This window comes from Ursus maritimus, unplaced genomic scaffold, assembly GCF_017311325.1.
Source record: "Ursus maritimus isolate PB19 unplaced genomic scaffold, ASM1731132v1 scaffold_4, whole genome shotgun sequence".
Taxonomy (NCBI): Eukaryota; Metazoa; Chordata; class Mammalia; order Carnivora; family Ursidae; genus Ursus; species Ursus maritimus.
In genome coordinates, this window is record NW_024426552.1 from 65,107,827 (window position 1) to 65,129,204 (window position 21,378).

The 21,378-nt window shown below is 41.3% G+C and overlaps 1 protein-coding gene across 1 annotated transcript in view; it reads right to left on the bottom strand.

Moving 5' to 3' along the window:
* Positions 1–549: 549 nt before the first annotated feature.
* Positions 550–21,378, bottom strand: part of HSPBAP1 (HSPB1 associated protein 1) — a 57,547-nt gene continuing 36,718 nt past the window's right edge. Inside the window, exons 4-8 of the mRNA XM_008708156.2 lie at positions 17,633–17,769; positions 13,598–13,769; positions 10,399–10,482; positions 1,307–1,417; positions 550–1,179 (exon numbers count right to left, since the gene is read on the bottom strand). Of these exons, the coding sequence (XP_008706378.1) occupies positions 640–1,179; positions 1,307–1,417; positions 10,399–10,482; positions 13,598–13,769; positions 17,633–17,769 (1,044 nt within the window). The 3' untranslated portion in view covers positions 550–639. The remainder of the gene's footprint in view (positions 1,180–1,306; positions 1,418–10,398; positions 10,483–13,597; positions 13,770–17,632; positions 17,770–21,378) is intronic.

Sequence of the window (21,378 nt, forward strand, 5' to 3'; positions counted from 1 at the left end):
TCCATAAGGAGGCCTTATACTGACCCCTACCTACTTTTTCCATGATTGGTATGGTGCTCTGGATGACAGGGGTTAGCCAGTGAGAATTCTGCAGGTGTCACAAGTGTGATCCCTTCAGATCAAGGCAAGAAGCCACCCGACGGATGCATGAGGCTTTTGCTCTAAGGGGAGAGACAGTATTTTCAGCCTTGCGTCCCACACTGTCTTAGTCACCGCTCAACTCTGACACTGTTCAAACTCTAAAGCTGCCATCGACAACGTGCAACGAATGGCCTGGCTGTGCTCCAGTTAAAACGTCATTTACGAAGACAAGCAGCAGGCCGACCTCTGCTTGAGACTGCTCAAGAGATTACTTTCTGTTGAGAACATCTGGGGCTTACATTTGAGATCGGCTAAAAGGATCAGATGGGAGAGGAAAGGCAAAGTCACTTAAGAAAGAAGGCCTAACAACTAATAAAGAGCCAGCTGGGCCAAAGAGCAATGTTCATGAATGAAGGGGGCAAGAGACTGAAACACAATTAGGTAAGAACCAGAGCATTTACAAGCATGTGCAATTTAACTTTTTGTTCTTCCGTCTTTTATTTAACAATCATACTACTTAAAAAATATTTTTAAAGTACTGTTTTAAAAGTCATTTCGTTAGAACCGCAAACTTCTTCCTTGTATCAGAAGTTGTGCCACTATCCTGGTTACTTGTGGATTCACCAAGCAGTCTAGCAGGTCATCTGTAGAAATGAATGTTTGAGAAGGAGCCATACTACTATTTGAAGCAATTGGTTCCACAATTGCATCCTCACTTTTACTCATCATTCGTTGCCTCTTGGTACAATGCAATTTTCCAGAGTGTTCTCCATCTTTGCCAACAAAGTCTTTACCATCACCTTCAAATCTACCTCCTCTCTCTGAGGGTAGTTCTTCAGAACTCAGTATTACAGGAACTAGATCAGGGCCAAAGGGACTTGCTGCCTCCTGTTTTCCTGTTCCGAAGACTAAGTCCTGGCCACCTGTTTGTTCCACCTCCGTGCGATCGTGCACATCTGATCCCTCCTTTTTCACGCCCTCTCTACTTGTTCTCAGTGCTTGGATTTCTGCTACCTTAGATGTTCTGTAATGATCCAAAAGGGCAGAAACGGCTCTATTTAAGTAGCGACAATTGACTTCATGGGATGTTTCCTCAACCTAAGGAAAAAGAAAAACACTGTAGAACGGATATACGCACTTACATAAATTAGAAAACAAATGTTCCAGCCAGGGTTGACTGATCCCAAGAAACTAACTGCCATGATGAACACCACAAGTGGCCCACCTCGGTCGGATTTAACCAAGCTCCGGTATTGTGTGGGTCCTCTGCAGTCTTCAGGGCACACACAATCATGCGTGTGATTGCCTCTTCTACCCGGGCCTGGTGGTCCTCTTCCTGAGTCAAGATTAAAAAAGCACATTGTTTTCATTTGTCTCTATGTCTCATGGCTTAAAGCGCAGTAGAGTCTCTATTAATTGTGTGTCTTATTCTCTTATTAATATAAACTTCATTAGAGAAGGAATGAATATGTTGTTGGAAGATCACAACTTTTATGTATTCACTAGCACCTGCCATCTAGAAGAGCTGTGGGATATTTCACCGACCACACTGAAGTATTATCCTGTCTGGAAGACACAGGCCTTAAGTATGAACTACCTTGTGATGTTTCTTCCAATCTTTTCCATTTGTTGACATGTTTAAATTTTTTTTTAAAAGCACTATATACTATATAATACCTATAGAATTCGATAAGCTAATTGAGGAATGGAAGAAAAATTATAATAAATATGCTTGGCCACAAGAATGAAATGGCTAAAAATCCAAATATGTTTTTTTAAAGATACAATAAGCATAAACTAGAGCATTAGTGATAAATTACATTAAAATCAACAACTTCTTGGGGTGCCTGGGTGGCTCAGCTATTAAGTGTCTGCCTTCGGCTCAGGTCACAATCCCGGGGTCCTGGGATCGAGCCCTGCATCAGGCTTCCTGCTCAGCGGGGAGTCAGCTTCTTCCTCTCACACAGCCTCTGTGTTCCCTCTCTCTGTGTCAAATAAATAAATAAAATCTTTAAAAAAAAATAGATAAAATAAAATCAACAACTTCTGTTCATCAAAAGGCCACAAGAGGAAAAAAACCAAACCAGATGTCTGTAGCACATAAAACTGATACAAGGTTAATCTCCAGAATAATAAAGAATCCACACACAAGACAAATGATCCAATTTTTTAAAAATGAGCAAAAGACACGAGGACAGCATTTCAAAAAAAAAAGAGCAACCACATGACTAATAAACATGGAAATATGCTTAACCTCATGAATAATCAGGCAATGCAAATTGAGAAACTGATGAAACTGGCAAAAAAGAGTCTGATAATTCCAAGTGGTAGAGAAATGTGCATTGACAGACTACTGATGGTGGGAGTGCAAATCGGTAGGGCCATTTGGAAAATATGTTGACATTATCTTGTAAACTTGAGAGACCAGCATTCTAATCCTAGAGAAACACATATTCTTTAGAGAAACTCTTGCACATGTGTACAAGAATATTCTATTTATAAAGGCAAAAAATTGGAAATAACTCAATTATCCATCAACAAAACAGAGAACCAATAAATCTGGATACATTAATCCAAGAGCGTAGCGTACCGCAGTGAAAAGGAATGAAATCCCCACAGTAAGACACCACTTCACCCTAGTATGGCCATCATAAAAAGAGATAATAACAAGTGTTGGTAAGGATGTGGAGAAATCAGAATATTCACACATTGCTGGTAAGAATGTAAATGGCTTTGGAAATAGCCTGGCAGTTCCTCAAAAGGCTAAACACAGAGTTGCCATATGTGATGGTTAATTTTATTAGTCAATTTGGTTAGGCTGGTTGTTTGGTCAAACCCTAGTCTAAATGTTGCTGTGAAAATACTTTGTAGATGCGATTAACCTGTACAATCAGTTGACTTTAAGTAAAGAAGATTATCCTCAATAATGAAGGTGGACCTCAGGTGAAGGCCTTAAAAGCAAAAACTAAGGTTTCCTAGAGAAGAGGGGATTCTACCTCAAGATTCTAATAGAGGGGCGCTTGGGTGGCTCAGTCGTTAAGTGTCTGCCTTCGGCTCAGGGCGTGATCCCAGGGTCCTGGGATCGAGTCCCGCATCGGGCTCCCTGCTCTGCTGGGAGCCTGCTTTCTCCTCTCCCACTCCCTCTGCTTGTGTTCCCTCTCTCGCTGGCTGTCTCTCTCTCTGTCAAATAAATAAATAAAATCTTAAAAAAAAAAAACCAAAAACGATTCTAATAGAAATCCTGAGTGAGTGGGTTTCTAGTCTGCCAGCCATCCTACAGATTTCAGACTCCAGACTGCAACTTCAACTCTTGTCTGAGTTTCCAGCCTCCTGACCTGTCTTTATGATCCATTATTATCCCATATGATCCAGAAATTGCACTCCTAGATGAACACACAAGAAAATGAAAATATACGTTCACATAAAAACTTGTACATGAATGTTAATAATAGCATTATTCATAATTGCAAAAAGTAGACAAAACCCACATGTCCCCAGCCAATGAGTAGATAAACAAAATGTGGTATATCCATTCAATGGAATATTATTCAGCCACAAAAAGGAATCAAGTACTGATATATGCTGAATCCTGAAAACATATAATGTTGAGTGAAGAATGCTGGCCACAAAAGACCACATATTATAGGATTCCAGAATTGGCAAATCTATAGAGACAGAAAATAGGCTGGTGATCGCCTGTGGCTACAGAGGAAAATGGCAGAGCAACTACTCATATACAGGGGGTTTCTTTTTAGGTTAGTGAAAATGTTCTAAAATTGATTATAGTATGATTGCATAATTCCTGAATATACATATAATTTCTGAACTGTACACTTTATTGTTTTTCCACAGAGTATTCAAATGCATTTATTTGGGATCCTAAAATAGTTCTATTATAGTCCATTTGCTTCTTCTTTTTTTTTTTTTTTAAAGATTTTATTTATTTATTCGACAGAGATAGAGACAGCCAGCTAGAGAGGGAACACAAGCAGGGGGAGTGGGAGAGGAAGAAGCAGGCTCACAGCGGAGGAGCCTGATGTGGGGCTCGATCCCATAACGCCGGGATCACGTCCTGAGCCGAAGGCAGACGCTTAACTGCTGTGCCACCCAGGTGCCCCTATAGTCCATTTGCTTCTTTACAGGCTTTTAAAAAGCTGCATTTGTTTAAAGCTAGTAACATTTTATTTTATTTTATTTTTTTATATGATGTTTTTGATCTTTTTTTTTTTTTAAGATTTTATTTATTTATTTGACAGAGAGAGAGACAGCCAGCGAGAGAGGGAACACAAGCAGGGGCAGTGGGAGAGGAAGAAGCAGGCTCACAGCAGAGGAGCCCGACGTGGGGCTCGATCCCATAACGCCGGGATCACGCCCTGAGCCGAATGCAGACGCTTAACCGCTGTGCCACCCAGGCGCCCCAAAGCTAGTAAAATTTTAAAGAAGTAAAACTCCTAGAAGCTCTCAAAACCTCTAAGAAATTTTTTTTTAATTGAAGTATAATCAATGCACAATGTTACATGTTTCAGGTGTACAGCATCAGGATAAAACAGCTCTAGACACTATGCTGGGCTCACAAGCATAGCTATCACCTGTCACCATACAACATTCCTGCAATACCACTGGCTATATTCTCCGTGCTGTACCTTTCATCCCTGTGACTTATTCATTCCATAACTGGAAGGCCGTACCTCCCACACACTTTTATCCAGAAAGGAGAGGAGTGGAGGGATGAGTAAAATTACACCACTACAAATATGTTACATACATATTATTTTTAGGTATACATACAATGAAGGACATAATAATGGGAAAATTATTAGAGCAAGAGGAAAGCATTTAAAAATTAACAAACTTTTTTTTAAGTTTGGAAAAAATACCAATAAAATAAATACATTTCAATACTAAAAGAATAAGGAAGAATACTAAGAGAAACGGCACTTAAAAAAGGCACAATTGAGAAGAATTGGGAATATACTTTATTCTCTGGAGTATATTAAAATAGAATCTGCACCACTTTAACAGAGAAACGGAGAAGAAATGAATGTTGTACCACCTGAACCCCAAATCTATGTGACTTGTGACAAGAATACCAGAGTCAGCATTTAGCTTGAGTTACCGTACTGAATATGGTCGGTTTTAAAACCTAAGGGTTTTTGGAGTTAAATTTGGCAACAAGAAAAAAATATGGTTCAGTGCTTGAAGAGACAAGGGTAAAAGCAACACATGACAGAGGAAGATGCAATTACTCAGCTCCTAGACTGCATGCCAGTTTTTCAAGGACGAATGAATGGTCTTCAAACTGTGACATACACAGAAGTTAAAGAAGAAATGAGAGTCCTGGTTTGGTGAAGGACAGAAATCATCCACTTTAAGTCAGCATCAAGTCCTTTGGTACCAAACTTGTAAGTACTACCTCATAACTTGTTTATACTCAACGACACCAATCCTTCGGAAAATTCTCTGAGAGACAGCTGAATAAATGGTATGTAACAAGCTTCTGAAAAGACCATAGTGAAGGCTTTCAGACTCTTGAGGCCAGGTGAATTCAAATCTAAATAAAATATGAACAAATGATATTCTATAGTACATTAAGAAAGAATACATCACAACCAAGTAGGATTTGTTCCAGAAATTAAGGATGGCTCAATCAACACTAGGATATCCATTGATTTAATTTACTCCAATCCCAGATATTTACTAAAGAGGAATATTATATGATCATCTCCACCAATGCTTAAAAGGCATTCAATAAAATTTAACACCTTTTCTGGATTAAAAAAAAAAGCAATGAATTGACAGATACTTAACATGATAGATATACAATTTACCCACAAATTCAGCATTTTACTTAAAGAAAAATCACTAGAGAATTCTGTCTAAAATCTGAAAAAGACAAGGACGCCCACTATCTCCATTATTATTTATTATCAATTTAGAGGTATTAGCTAGTGTAATTAGACAAAGGAAAATAAGATACAGGAAAACAAATTGGAAAGGAAGAGGTAAAAGTATCTTAATTTTCAGATAATCTGAGAGAAACCTGAAAACCCAAGAAAGTCAATAAAAAATCACTACACTCAAGAAAATAATTCAAATTAACACAAAAATCAATATCCTTCATATACACAAACAATATCCACTCAGATGATATAATGGAAGAGAAGACCCTCACCTCACTTACCAGGGCAGTCAGGAATAAACCTTTAAAAGAAATGTGCAAATCCAATGTGAGGAAAACTTTAAAACACTCCTGGAACAAAGACAACTAGACTTGGACAAAAAGAAAGGTATCTCATTCTTGGAGAGGACAATTCGACACCATACAGCTTATATAAAATTTAATATATATGGAATAAAAATATCAATCATTCTTTCCCTGAAGCTAGATGAATTGATTCTAAAGATCATACAAAAAGACAAATTCAAGAAGAGCCAGGAAAACACTGCAAAAGAAAAGGTTTCTGACCCTATAGATACTAAAAACATCCTATAAGACCTCTCTTCATAAAACAGGGTGGAAGTGTTGAAAGANTGTGAAGAAAGGCCAGTTGAAGAAACAGACCCCAAGTACAGTTAGATATCTGGTATATGATTAAGGCAATATGTCAAATCACCACCGAAAAGACAGACTTTAAAATCAATGATGTCCCTGACAATTCTATTGTCATTTGGTAAAAGATAAAAATAGATCTCAACCTTACACTACACAGTAGTAAAAACCTCTAACTGGATAAGAGACCTGAAGATTCAAGAATGAAACAATCCAAACTACGAGAAAACATGGGTGAGTTCCATTATGACCTGAAGAGGGGAAGGTTTTTCTAGCTATGATTCAAAAATCAGAAGCAATAAAGTTCAACAACACATCCTGTTGGTGAGGCTGTGGAGCAAAGAAGCACATTCGTATGCTACTGATGGAAACGCAAAATGGCACCATCACTGTGAAGTGGAATTTGGCAAAGCCTAACCAAATTAAAAGAGACATTTACCTCATGTTTTGGCTAACTCACTTTTAAGACTCTCCCCAAAGACACTCTTCCAGCAAATATAAAACAACATACACACAAGGTTATTCACTGGCATTATCTCTAATTACGAAAGACTGGAAATAACGCAAATGTCCATCCACACGGGAGCCAGGGAATAAATGATGGTGCACCCCACTATATGGGGTTCCAACTACACAGCTGTTGGAAAGAAAGTGAAAATTTCTCTGTACTATTATTTGTCAAGTTCAGCATAGCATTGTGATGTGAAAAAACCAGGGTGCAGAATAGTAGTTTATTACTTTCTGTGTTAAGAAAGGAGAGGAAATATGAACGATTATGTATGAATAAGCATATGAAACAAATATATAAAAGTTTATATTCTTATTCACATATAAAGTCATACATAAATATATTTATTTACTTAACTATTTACATAGATGTTACAAAGAAAACACAATGGAATGATGAACTAAATGGATAAAAACAGAGCCCTGTGGTGGGAGGTAGGGAGGAGAGACGGATGGAGTGGAGGGGACAGAGATGAAAAGGAGACTTCTCTATATAAAGGATACTTTTAATATCATTTTAACAGGTTAAAGGTTTTACATATTCAAATATTAAATGAGGTCAAAATAGGAAAAAAGTAAAACCAAGTGCTGAAAACAAACGGAAACAAACCTACCTAAAATTAGTAACATAACCACAAGTGAAAACAATCCCTTCACAATGATCTCTTTTTTTTTTTTAAGATTTTATTTATTTATTTGACAGAGAGAGACACAGCCAGCAAGAGAGGGAACACAAGCAGGGGGAGTGGGAGAGGAAGAAGCAGGCTCCCAGCAGAGGAGCCTGATGTGGGGCTCGATCCCAGAACGCCGGGATCATGCCCTGAGCCAAAGGCAGACGCTTAACGACTGAGCCACCCAGGCTCCCCCACAATGATTTCTGAGCACAGTACTTTGTAGCCCCTTGGTGGGATACAGTCTAACGATAAAAAGGATCAAAAAGAAATCTTACACTTTATTTGCAAGTTTTATGATTAGTAATAATAATATTAGAATTTTGAAATTGTAAATTTGACATCTTAAAAAATATACGGGTGGGGCACCTGGTTGGCTCAGTTGGTTAAGTGTCCAACTCTTGATTTTGGCTCAGGTCATGATCGTGGGGTTGTGAGATGGAGCCCCGCATCAGGCTCCATGCTGGGCATGGAGCCTGCTTAAGATTCTCTCTCTTCCTCTGCCCTCCTCTCCAAGGGGGGGGAAAAATATATATATAGATATAGATACATATATGGGAGAATATAGCAAATAGTAGATGTTACTGTTAGGACTGATATGGACTTTCAGTGTAAGAGAAAAGATAAAAATACAGAAACAAATAAGGAAAAAAATCTATAATATTAACCTTGAATTAGAACTATAAATATATCCATATCTATCTATCTATCTATCTATCTATCTATCTATCTCATATTCTAGCTTTATCATTTAAAGTTCTGGAAACAGCGACATGCCAACAGTAACAAACAAGAGCCTTAGAGCCCCAGTCTCAGTTTCTAAATACCATTCCCACTAAAAGGAACCATGACCACTTGGAGAAATTATCGCCCTCCAAGCTGGAGGCAGGGAAAGTCCAAGGCAATCCTGGGGTATCTTCTTGTACTAGAAAGCAAGGATACATCCCAAGACAAACGAAGACATATGAAAAGGGCACGGGCCCGCTTGAAGGAGTTTACTAAAAGCACAGAAGAGAATCAAACTCAAAATGACCTTGGCAAGCTGGAATACTCACTCCAATGAACATGATGACAGCTAAAAGAGGGTGCGAAGTGCGGGATGTGGGTTAAAGAACCAGCTTTACAGCTTCACGATGGAGGGCAACCTGACACGGCAGCTGACCATAGGGAAGAAAGCAGGGATATTCTCGAGCTGAGTACGAACCCAAAGCAAGACAAGATTCCTACAAAAGCTAATGCAGTATTACAAGCAGCACTGAAGAAACTGAGGACCTAAGTCATGTGACGTAGAGACCTTATATCTCATGAACTGAGGCCCCTGGTATTCATACATGAAGAGGCCACTCTTGACATGATAGTTCTTCCTCCTCATAGCAGTTTCTGTTCTTAAACACGTCTCATGTGCCTGGCACTGGATTAGATGCCACTGGGGTGGGTGCAATTATAATCCCTGTTCTGCAAGTGAGGAGACCTAGGCTTGACGAGATGAACTGATCATCCAGGTTAGACAGCTAACAAAGGCACAGACCTGTAACTTAAACCTGCCTGGTTCCAAAGTCTATGACCAAAATGGTGAATAGTCCGGGGGGAAAAAAAGTCATATAAAAAACATCATTAAAGAAACCAGAGGTTTTGAGCCTGGGAAAGAAAAGTTTAAAGGGACACATGGCAGGTATCGTCAAATATTTCAAAAAGAAAAAAAAATCGGTATAGTTTCAGAAATAATGGGTACAGTGACAAGCAGGCAGGTGAGAGCTCCACTGTCTAACAAGGAAGAGAGCTACCTTGAGAAGCGAAGCACCGCCAGGACTATTGTAGACGTGACTTTGGACTGGGACCGGACTGTATGTTCACATTTGCTCCAACTACAATTCGGCATGCTACCAGCAGCTAAATAACTAACTGAGTCACTGAGTCCACTGATCTCACTTAACCCCCGAGGGCTACACCTCTTCGCTAAGCCCTGACAGTGCAGCTTCCTGTTACAGTCTCCCCGACACTCCACCTATGCCAAAGCCACCCCATGACCAAAGGACGAGGAAAGCCCAAGGGGAGGAGGCAGCAGCCGAGGAGAGAATAGAGATGCAATCAGGCTTTGGGTACAGGACAGCAGAGATGCCATCAGAGCCTCTGATTGAAGAGGCACAGGTGCAATGAAAGCCTCATTGAGCCTCACTGGGCAGCCATAAGCCAGGACTGAGAATTGTGCAATTAGTAATAAGGGCTCTGAACCAAGAAGCAGTTATCTCCAGTCCATCTGGGCGTGGACAGGACTGGCAATGTGGGACATACACAGCAGATCCAGACAGGCCCGACCCCATTCTCCTAATGACACTAGCTAAGGGAAAAGACCCTGCACACCAACATCAGGGCCCAACGTGTGCTCTTAAAAGAAAGAGAATGGTGCATCACTGAAAATCCTAATTCCAATCTAAACACCCCTTAACGGGGCATTGAATACACAAATTATGGCATAATGAACCAAAGTAATACTAGAGTGTTGGTTAAAATTAATCACCAAGTTTTACAGATAGGCTACATATATCTTACAAGCAGGGATTACATTTATTTAAAAAAAAAAAAAAGTACCAGCTCAATCCATGAGTTTATACTGACAGTGACAGGATCAGTGGATTCTACGTAATGCCACCAGTGTCTGGGAACAAACAGAACCTGAAAAGCAAACAAAAAGTAAGTTAGCACAAGAACAGCACATTTTGTTTTCATGTCAGAATCAGACCCTAATTGAAAATGCTAGGAATACATATGAATTTATAGCAATACTGCTGTTGGAAAGGGAAACAAGAAAAGAAAAACCCCACAATCTCTTTATTTATTTTTTTAACCAACAAGTTCACATTTTCTGCAAAGGCTACTGACAGTTTCTCCACCTTCTACTCTCCTTAATCCTGAACCTGCTCTGCCTGCCTTTTAACTCTTAGTAAAGGACTCTGAGATTCTAGCTTTTCCTCCTTTCTACTGAAAAATAGTTGAATGCATTCTGAGAAAGGGCATAGGTAAACCTAGAGGAAGTCACTTCTGTCTTCTCACAGCGTAAAGTCTAGCCAATGAAGAAACAGTACGTAGAAAGGGGGCACTGAGTAAGTGGTGACTCAGAGGAGCAGACACTGCTGGGGAACCTCAGAGGTGGGAGACACAGCATGAACCAGGGAGGGCAGGGGCAGCCTGGTGTGGATGAAGTGTGGTCTGAACCAGGGTTAGGAGAGAATGCAGACAGAGCAAAGAATGAGGACATGCCAGGAGGAAGAGGTAGTGCTGGCAAGGCGGGTGGGACTGTTAAGGGACAGCAAGTAGGTCGGTCTTACTGTTGCAGATGGGGTAACGGGAGATAAAGTGGGAGAGTTAGGTTAGGGCCAGTGGAGGGCCCTGAATTCAGAATAAAGTATCTGTATTTTATTCTGTAAGCATTAAGGAGTTGCTAAGAATTTTTTATTTTTTGAGAGGGAGAGGGTGGGGGGCAGAGGAAGAGAGAGAATCTTAAGCAGACTCCATGCTCCGCGTGAAGCCTGATGCAGGGCTCCATCTCACAACCCTGAGATCACAACCTGAGCTGAAATCAAGAGTCAGATGCTTAACTGACTGAAGGACGCAGGTGCCCCACTAAGAAATTTTTAGTAGGGGGATGGTTAAAATGGCAACATTATGGGAGAGTCTGGGAAGGACAGAAAATTCTTACAGTGGTCCAACTATTAAATGTGAAGATCTAAACAGCAAGGCATAGTAAACAAAAGCAACAGCCAGAGTCAAGAAGGAGTGCATTTGTCCAGACTCAGTACGAGATTAGTACCCATGGAAGTTTGAGCAGAGCAGATGGGATGATCCAAAGCTTTTGGGGCCTCAGATTTAGAAAACGGGTGGCACTTGCTACGAGCAAGGTGGAGCTAGGAGATGGGAAGAGCGCACCTTTTAGGAAAACTGAGCCCTAAAAAGGGCTACTGCATTTCATCATGAGGAGGTCATATATGTCCCATCAGATGATAATTTCAATACAAGGCTAAGAGAGGGAGCCAGCTGTTCGTAGATTAAAGAACGAGCAGGATGTAAGGAACACTGATAGGACAGACAGAACCGCACATTCAAATCTGGCTATTAAAATAGAAGAAAAAATGAATTACCAAGCATGTCACACCCACTAGAATGGCTATGATAATAACAGGAATAATGGAAAATAACAAGGGTTGGTGAGGAGGCAAAGAAATCAGAACTTCACACATTCCTTCATGGGAATGTCAAATGGTGTAGCTGTTATGGAAAACAGCTGGGCAATTCCTCAAAAACTTAAACGCAGAGTTACCACAGAACCCAGCAATTTCACTGCTAGGTATATAACCAAGGGAACTGAAAAAACTGGTACTCCACTGTCTATGGCAACATTCTTCATAATAGCCAAAAAGTAGAAACAACCCAAATGTCTATCAACTGATGAATGGATGAGCAAAATGTCTACGCATCACAATGAAATACGTTCAGCCATAAAAAGGACTGAAGTACTGGTAACATTCCGCAGGATTACGCTATGTGAAAGAAGGCGGCCCCGGAAAGCCACTTGTACGCCCGCACGTAAGTGAAACGTCCGGATTAGGTAAATCTACAGAGACGTAAAATAGATGAGGGGTTGTCAGAGGCCGGGGGACAGGTGCCTGGGGAGTGACCGCTAACAGGCTGAAGTTGCTCAAGTCAAATTATTGGCGTTGGAGCACTCACGTGTGGAGGAACGGGAAACGAGGCAGTGAGAAGGGGGCAAAGGAAGGAAAACAGGTAGGGGAGAGGAATCGCTGGGGGAATAAAACTTCCTAAAGAGACTAAGAAAGCCTTTCATATCGTTAATAAACTACCAGACGGCACGTGCCAGTGTTGTAGAGGTGATTTTCCCCACTGGACAATGTTTCGGAGACAGTCCTTTATAAAGGGAACATCCATGCTTGCGTAAAGCAAATCATTCTCGGTTCATTCTGCCTTTGTTCTCCCGCCACTTGGATGCATTCCCACTGCACTTACGTGTCTGGGTTCTAGTAAAGTTGAAAAGATATTAACTGCGAATAGATGTTCCAGAGGTGCTCAAGTGCCCATGCCTCGACACTTTTTTTTTTTAAGATTTTATTTATTTATTTGACAGAGAGACAGCGAGAGAGGGAACACAAGCAGGGGGAGTGTGAGAGGGAGAAGCAGGCTTCTCGCAGAACAGGGAGCCCAATGCGGGGCTCAATCCCTGGGATCATGACCTGAGCTGAAGGCAGAAGCTTAACAGCTGAGCCGCCAGGCGCCCCAACCCTGACACTTTCTCTTAACATTATTAAAAATGACTGTACAGGGCGCCTGGGTGGCTCAGTCAGTCAGGTGTCTGTCTTTGGCTCGGGTCATGATTTCAGGGTCCTGGGGTCTGGCTGTGTCTGGGCTCCCTGCTCAGCAGGGAGTCTGCTTGTCTCCCTTCCCCTGCTGCTCCCCCCAACCGGCTCGTGCTTTCTCTAGCACTCTCTCTCAAATAAATAAATAAAATCTATTTTTTAAAAAATGACTGTGAGTTCTTGTTTTCCTCCAAAGTCATTCTCCTCTGTACCAGTAGAAAGAGCTATATTCCCTCTTCCCATAGTTCCATGACCTGTGAAGTTGAGAATTTTGTGTCTGAAGTCTTCTAACAGCAGAGAGCAGCAGGGAAGAAAATCATTCTCATTTGTATTGGTGGGGAGGCATGTGGTATAAGGACATGAAAGAAGTTATAGCTGGGGCATGTACTGACAGGTCATCAATGTTTTAAGGCCCCCGTTACCTGTCCTGGGTTTAGCGTAACCATATGTCTTCGAGCTTTGCAGAACTGAGGAAAACGTTTTAAATCAGGATTGACAACATTGATTTTACTGAATATACTAGATTCTTCGTAAGGGATTCTAGTCGGATAAAGGAAAGGAGTGTCTTCAGGAGGAAAGAGATGCCATCTTTTCCTAATTAAAAAAATAAGATATGAATTAGTTACCAAGCTAGTTAACGCAGACTGTATCATTAGTTGCTAACGTACAGTTATTCATCTGTTGCATGTAACACCCAGTACTCATTATATCACATGCCCTCCTTAATGTCCATCACCCAGTTATGCCATCCCCCTCCTCTCCTCCCCTCCAGAAACCCTCAGTTTGTTTCCTGCAGTTCAGAGTCTCTTACGGTTTGTCTCTCCTCTCGAATTTCGTCTTATTTTATTTTTCCCTCCCTTCCCCTATGATCCTCTGTTTTGTTTCTTAAATTCCACGTATCAGTGAGATCATATGATAATTGTCTTTATCTGACTGACTTATTTCGCTTAGCATAATACCCTCTAGTTCTATCCATGTTGTCGCAAATGGCAAGATTTCATTTTCTTTAATGGCTGAGTAGTATTCCATTGTACATATATACCACATCTTCTTTATCCATTCATCTGTTGACGGACATCTGGGCTCTATCTATAATTTGGCTATTGTAGACATTGCTGCTATAAACACTGGGGTGCAGGTGCCCCTTCAGATCATTCTTTCTTATCCCAAATCAAAGTCTACCTCCTCTTAAGTCAATTCTGTCCCTGATTCTAGAGCTACCCTAAATAATCCCTCCCTTTCAGATATCTGTATTCTTATTTTCTACAGAGCAGCCAACCATACTGCTACCCGCCAAACAGTTCCCAGACTCCTCCCCGTTTGGGATGTAAATGTCTTAAGTTAACCTGTGTTAAGTTAATCCATAAGGAAGAGAAATGCACAAATGATGCCACCAACTAAAAAGTGGTGTAATATTGGAATTTTCAAAAAGAGAAAACTACAAAATGTTTTAGCCACTTAAAATTTTTGCGAAAATGGAGGTGATAAATCTTAAATCACAAGACACTAGACACACCCATACTCCAAGTCAACAGAGGGGGGATATCGAGGCAAAGAAGGGAGAAGTGTGAAAAAGGAAGACAGACAAAAATACACAGATGGGGAAGCAGAGAGAGAGAGGGACAGGGCAGGGACAGGGAGAGGAAGAGAACTAGCTCTGAGAAAAGCCTTAAAGCTCTTTAGTGACCCCTTGCCGTTACAGTGGGACCACGTGTGTCTTCCAGTTGGCTGCTATTTTCAAACTAAGAAGCAGATACTAAAGTTTTATTTTGCCTTAGAGATAGAGCTGCTCCATTCCAGCGTAGCTATGACTAGTTTGGGAGAACTCTTGGCATTTACTATGTTTAGAATGTCAGCGCTGGAAGAACTCTTAAGAGATCATCGGTCTAATTTTACTTTCAAAGTAGTGGAAAAGGGACCCAGTGCTGGCTCCGTGTCATTCACTGGACTAGTGCTTAGTGGTGGACCCAGAACCAGGTCACAGAGCTCCTGACCTCTTCAGGTTCCAGCTCCTACCTCTGCCTCATGGCTGCATTCCTACAGGACTAGCCATAAAGATGACAATCCCATACAATTTGTTTTGCTCCACTTAAAATGTAATATACAGTCAACCCTTCAACAACATGGGGTTTGAACTGCACGGGTCCACATATGTGCAGGTGTTTTTACAGTAAAACAGTATTGTCAATGTATTTTCTCTTCCTCATGATTTTCTTAATAACATTTTCTTTTCTCTAGCTTATTTGTTTTAGGATTTTATTTATTTATTTATTTGAGAGACAGAGTGAGTGAGCATGTGAGCAGGGGGACGGGCAGAAGAAGAGGGAGAGGAAAAGAATCTCGAGCAGACTCCAGGCCGAGCACTGAGTCTGATGCGGGACTGGATTCCATGACCCTGAGACCATGACCTGAGCTGAAACCAAGAGTCAGACACTCAACCAATTATGCCCATCTAGGAGCCTCTCACTTACTTTACTGTAAGAATACAGTACATAATACATAAAACATATAAAATACGTGTTAATCGACTGTTTATGTTATTGGTAAGGCTTCCAGGCAACAGTATGCTATTAGTGGTTAAGTTTTTAGGGAGCCAACAGTTATACGTGGATTTTCAACTGTGTGGGGGTCGGTACCCCTAACCCCCTCATTACTCAAGGGTCAACTGCATATGCATCCTTCTCTTATTAATCAGAAAAGGCAGTCAATCACCATGCCATCCCCCGATCAAAAAACGTTTCACTGTCCTGCATGCTGAAAGAGAATAAGAGGTTATTTGCCTAAAAGTAAACTTCTGGCTCTAACCTCCCTTTCCTGCCTTTGTTTCCAATGCACAACTTACACTAGGTGTTCCATAGAGTTCTTTCTCTGTACACCACATGCTTTCCTAGGGCTCTGCTCCTCCCATCCGTGTCTTGAACATTCACCCATCCTTCAAAGCCCATCACGAACAGCAGCTCCTCTCTGAAATCTTCCTTAACCTCTCCAACAGGAACAGCGTCTCTCCTACTTTCCAGTCCCACAGCTCTAAGAAACCGTCCCTAAGAGCACGCTCATTCTGCCCTCTATCACACTGCCTGTGGGCTCGCCAGTCCTCGAACTATAACTCTCTCAGGGCAGAGAAGTGTCTTACTCATTCACCTCCATTCCTACTGTAACACATGGTACCTCCTCCATGAGGATTTACTGAATAGTGATTTTACTATTCCAGAGCTTTATGAGACCAGAAAATATGCTCGTTACAAAGTTAAAATAAAGTTATATTAATTTTATGTCACAGAAAGAACCCAGGTATTTTTTGGTAATGTTTTCCCAACTGAATTTCTTTCCCAATTCAGAACATGTGGAAAGCAGCTCTTACAATGATACTTCCCTTACCAAGTTTAAGGTTCAGACTATTATCTCCTTAAGGGCAAGGACCATGCACAGTTGATTCACTGTGGCACCCACAACACATAATAATGCACCTGAACCGTCCTAGGCCCTTTGATAAGGACTTAATGAATCCAGAAGTGGACTGCCTTATACATTTTATAGTTTTCAAAATAATTCACCCGTGAAATCTATTCACATACTTATTCACTGTTTCTTTTGGATCCACTCATAATCCTTTTCATGTCTAAAGGGTCTGAGAACTTGGAAATGGCCTTTCTGCTTTTCCCTCCGTACTGTCCTGTGAATGTTCCAAAAGGTCAGGAAAGGAGACTTGAGCATCACAAATTGGGAGAAAATAAGGCTACACATATAACCTTCTGAGAACCTCCTCCAACCAGCAGAAACTCATGAACTCTCATGGAAATCCTGGAACCAGGGACTATCAAAAGTATTGCCCGACTTACCCTATGTATCTTAGGGTTCACAGACAGATGGAGAAGAACTTACCTAAAGTAATAAGATACTGCATTGTGTCTACATGTAGGCACAGACTAACATTTAGACTTGAAAGGGGCCATAAATACCATCTTATTCAGTGGTTCCCAAACCAGGCCCCCTGGCATCTCCTCAGGGTCCTGAAGGTAGCAGCAAAGGCTTTCTTCCAACAAATTGCTCCACTCTTGTTTACTTAGATTTGAAGAAAGGGTCTTCCTGCTTTTAAATAGAATTTTGAAAACTAAAAATGCAGACTTACATAACAGAGCTAAGCAGACAAGTATCTAGCTGAACTGGGAGTGGAATCCTGGAGCTCTAGGATCAGGTTTCTGAAGGCAATCCTGATCATGATTGAGAGACACACATGGAAACCATCATTTGAACTGTTCTCCTTACTTCAAAAAGGAGGAAACTGAACCGTAGGTTAACAGATCCGTCTTGGTCATGAGGCAGGCTGACAGGGTGGGGCTGGGGCTAAACCTTGGGGTCTGGCACCTGCCTGATCCTCTTCCTGTGCAGCACACACACACACACACACACACACACACACACACACACACACACTCATGCATGCACCTGTGCCTTACCTTCCTTGTACCTGGAACACTAAGTTACAACCATAGGAGTCCAGATGACAGGGTGTATGGGCCCCCATGGAGCCAATCCACAACGTACTTTCCCGTCCATTTCTTCCAGGAAACCCAAAGTCAGACCATATCACATCCTGTTTTGAAAATAAAGTTACAGCCCGTCAAGAACCAACCAAATGTGCTGTATGGTAGTGCTACACATTTTCACTTGCACGTCTGTTTTTTGGCACTTGGAATACTCTTTTACAGAAAAGGCTATAGATGGAGGAGGTTAAACTTTCAGAGCAGTCCAAGAAATCATTTAAACCGTTACCATACCTGAAGTACCTCACCATTAGCAGTTATTCAACAAATATTTACTGACTCGTCTCTTGTGATGAATCAGTGAATAAGAAACACAAACATGCCCACCCAAGTGAAGCTTACATTTTAGAGGCTGGAGAGAGAAAATACACAACAGACATAATTATGCATATATCTAGGGGACGAGTGTTTCAGACAGCAGGAACAGTAGAATGGAAACAGCAATGGAAACAGAAGTTTTACCAAAAGTCTCTGATGACATGAACAGAATGTTATGTCATGTATTCTAAAAGTTAAAATGTCACTCATTAAGGAGTGCACTTGCACGAGCATCTGGTGATTTACGGAATTACTATATCACTATGTTGTACACTTGCAACTAATATTATACTGTATGTCAACTAACTAGAATGTAAATAAAAACTTAAAAAGATGTAAAAAAAGAATAAAAATAAAAAAGTCTCTGAAGTTCAACTCAGGAAGCCAGAAAGCCATATTCTCTATAAGCAGTGCAGATATTTCTAGGTATAACTAGTGTGTTAACTTTTTACACTCTAGGGGCATTAAAAAAGCCTTCTCCTAGGTTAATGGAGTTATTTAAAACTATAGATACTGGAGCCTTATTTCACACCTACTAAATCAGAGCCTCCGGGTAGGGACTGCGTATCTTTTGAAATACATATCCATAGATGATTTGCTATGCTCCCCATAATCACGAACTCCTTAAGTGAAATGAACTTTAAAACAGAGACAGCACGGTACTCTCGACTTGGCTCTCCTTATGCCTTGTTCTGTGGACAAATCATGCCCTAGCCAACTACTGACCCATAAATACCATCTAGTCCAGCAGTTCTCAAACCAGGCTCCCTGGCATCCCTTTACAGGACAGGGGGTAGCAGCAAAGCCTCTTGCTTTCAACAAACTGCTCTGCTCTTGTTTAGGTTGGAATAAGGGGCTTCTTGCCTTTTTTTTTTTTTTAAGATTTTATTTATTCATTTGAGAGAGAGAGAGAGAGTGTGTGTGTGAGCACGAGCAGGGGGAAGGACAGAGGGAGAGGGAGAAGCAGACTCCATGCTGAGCAAGGAGCCTGATACAGGGCTTGATCCCCCCACCCTGAGATCATGACCTGAGCTGAAGGCAGACGCTTAACTGACGGAGCCACCCAGGTGCCCAGGCTTCCTGCTTTTAAATAAAAACTGGAAAACTATAAATGTAGTGTGACATAAACTCAAATCCATAAATTATAGTATGTATAAGCTAGAAAAGAAAAAGAACATACTAGTGAACCAGACACAGAGGTTTTCCTCTGGGGCGCCTGGGTGGCTCAGTTGTTAAGCGTCTGCCTTCAGCTCAGGGCGTGATCCCAGCATCCTGGGATTGATCCCCACATTGGGCTCCATGCTCGGCTGGGAGCCTGCTTCTTCCTGTACCACTCCCCCTGCTTGTGTTCCCTCTCTCGCTGGCTGTCTCTGTCAAATAAATAAAATCTAAAAAAAAAAAAAAAAAGGTTTTCCTCTATTTCTGCTTTTTTTTAAAGGTTTATTTCTTTAAGTAATCTCTATACCATGTGGGGCTTGAACTCATGACCCCGAGATCAAGAGTCACATGCTCCTCCAACTAAGCCAGCCAAGTACCCCTCTATTTCTTTTCTTCTTTTCTTTTTTAAGATTTTATTCATGAGAGAGAGCGAGAGAGACAGAGCATGAGCAGGGGGAGGGGGAGGGACAGAGGGAGAAGCAGACTCCATGCTGAGCAAGGAGCCTGAGGCAGGGCTCCATCACAGGACCCTGGATCATGACCTGAGCGGAAGGCAGACGCTTAACTGACTGAGCCACCCAGGCGTCCCTATTTGTTTTTTTAAATCATTAATTTTTCCTATCAAGGTTTAAAAAATAAAATAAACCAAAAAACACTTCTATGTGCAGAACCTGGGCCTAAATGCTGACACTTCTTTTATCAGTATCTTCCAGCTACATTTTCTATTTTAAGAGACAAACCATTAACAGCTGTAGTCAAAGAGAAAACCACTCAAAGTGGTTTTGAGGAACACTAGAAAAAGCATTTTCATTTTTGTTTTGAGTAAGGAAAGTAGTGGACTATGTGCATATAACCAACGTCTGTTACAAAGGGGAAGTTTTCGTAGGGTCAGCACTATTGTAAATGCATTCGCATATGGCTCACACACAGCCGCTCCAAGGAGTGGCAAAGATCATGTCCCTCTGGACAGAGCCCATAAGCTCCACGCAGGTATTCCCAATGCCTAACCCAATGCCTGGCTCAGAGTTAAGTACTTAAAACATTCGTTGCCTGGGAGGGAAAGAAGAATCTGTTGGCTTATTACGGGTAGATGGTTCCGGTCTTGGTATGATGCTCAGTGTTTGGAATACAAAAACTAACACAACGCAGGGCTACCCCTCAAATCCAGTAACAGAAGACGGTCCCATAAATGAACTCACATAACGTGGCAAGTGCTCTTCATAGAAGTGAGCAGAGGGTGCTCTACGATCAGGAGGGAAAGGCTCTTGGTCCGAGCGGGGAACTTAGAAGAGGCCTCCAATAATCTGGCCCTTGTTGAACAATCCACCACACCTCAGTTTGGAATTTAACTAAAGGCAGCTGAAAGACATGCTATATAGAAACAAAAAACAGAGATTTGCTTACCTAAGAAGAGGCTTGTGTAAGTGATTCTTAATCTTATAGATAATACCCCTTTGGGATTCTGATGAGTGCCAACACCCCTCTCCTCAGAGAAATGCACACATATACACAATTTCACATATACTGAGGGAGTCAATGGACTGACCCCATGTGAGAAACTGTTCTAGGGCCCTGCTTCAGAAAGAATCACAGAAGGAAGATTTTCCTACAGGGAATAGGGGTTCTATGAGAAACTGGAAGAGGCTTCCCTGACAGCAATGACAGAAAAGGAAAAATTACTTTGGAATGATTAGATCAGGGTGACCTAAACTACCTAAAATTCAGCTGCAAATTGGCTGGGAAAACCAAAGCCTGAAAAAAAGTAAATTTGTCAGAAAATAGCATTTAGTTTACCTATTTTGTGCCCCCACCCCAGACTCTTTGAGAGGTGAGGCTTTCTTGCCAATTGTGTTCAGCTACTTATAGATAGTGAAATGTCTGAAATCAAAGTGGGCCCAGAAGGAATCTACATTGAATCTTGCTGGAAACAGTGGAATTAATAAAGGTAATTGGTGGGGTGATCTACCCTAGAGTCTGTTCCCACACCCACCTCAACAGTTGGAAAAGTCTTTAGAAATCATCTATATCCATAAAATTTTATTCTACACCATCCCTGAAAAGAGCAATCAAGTGTCTGGTTGACTGTGTTAAAAAGAAAAGTGCAGACGGATGATGGAGTCACTTATGCTAGGCCGTATCACCAAACCAGGGCTTAATATTTAACTTAACTGCAGTTCAACCCC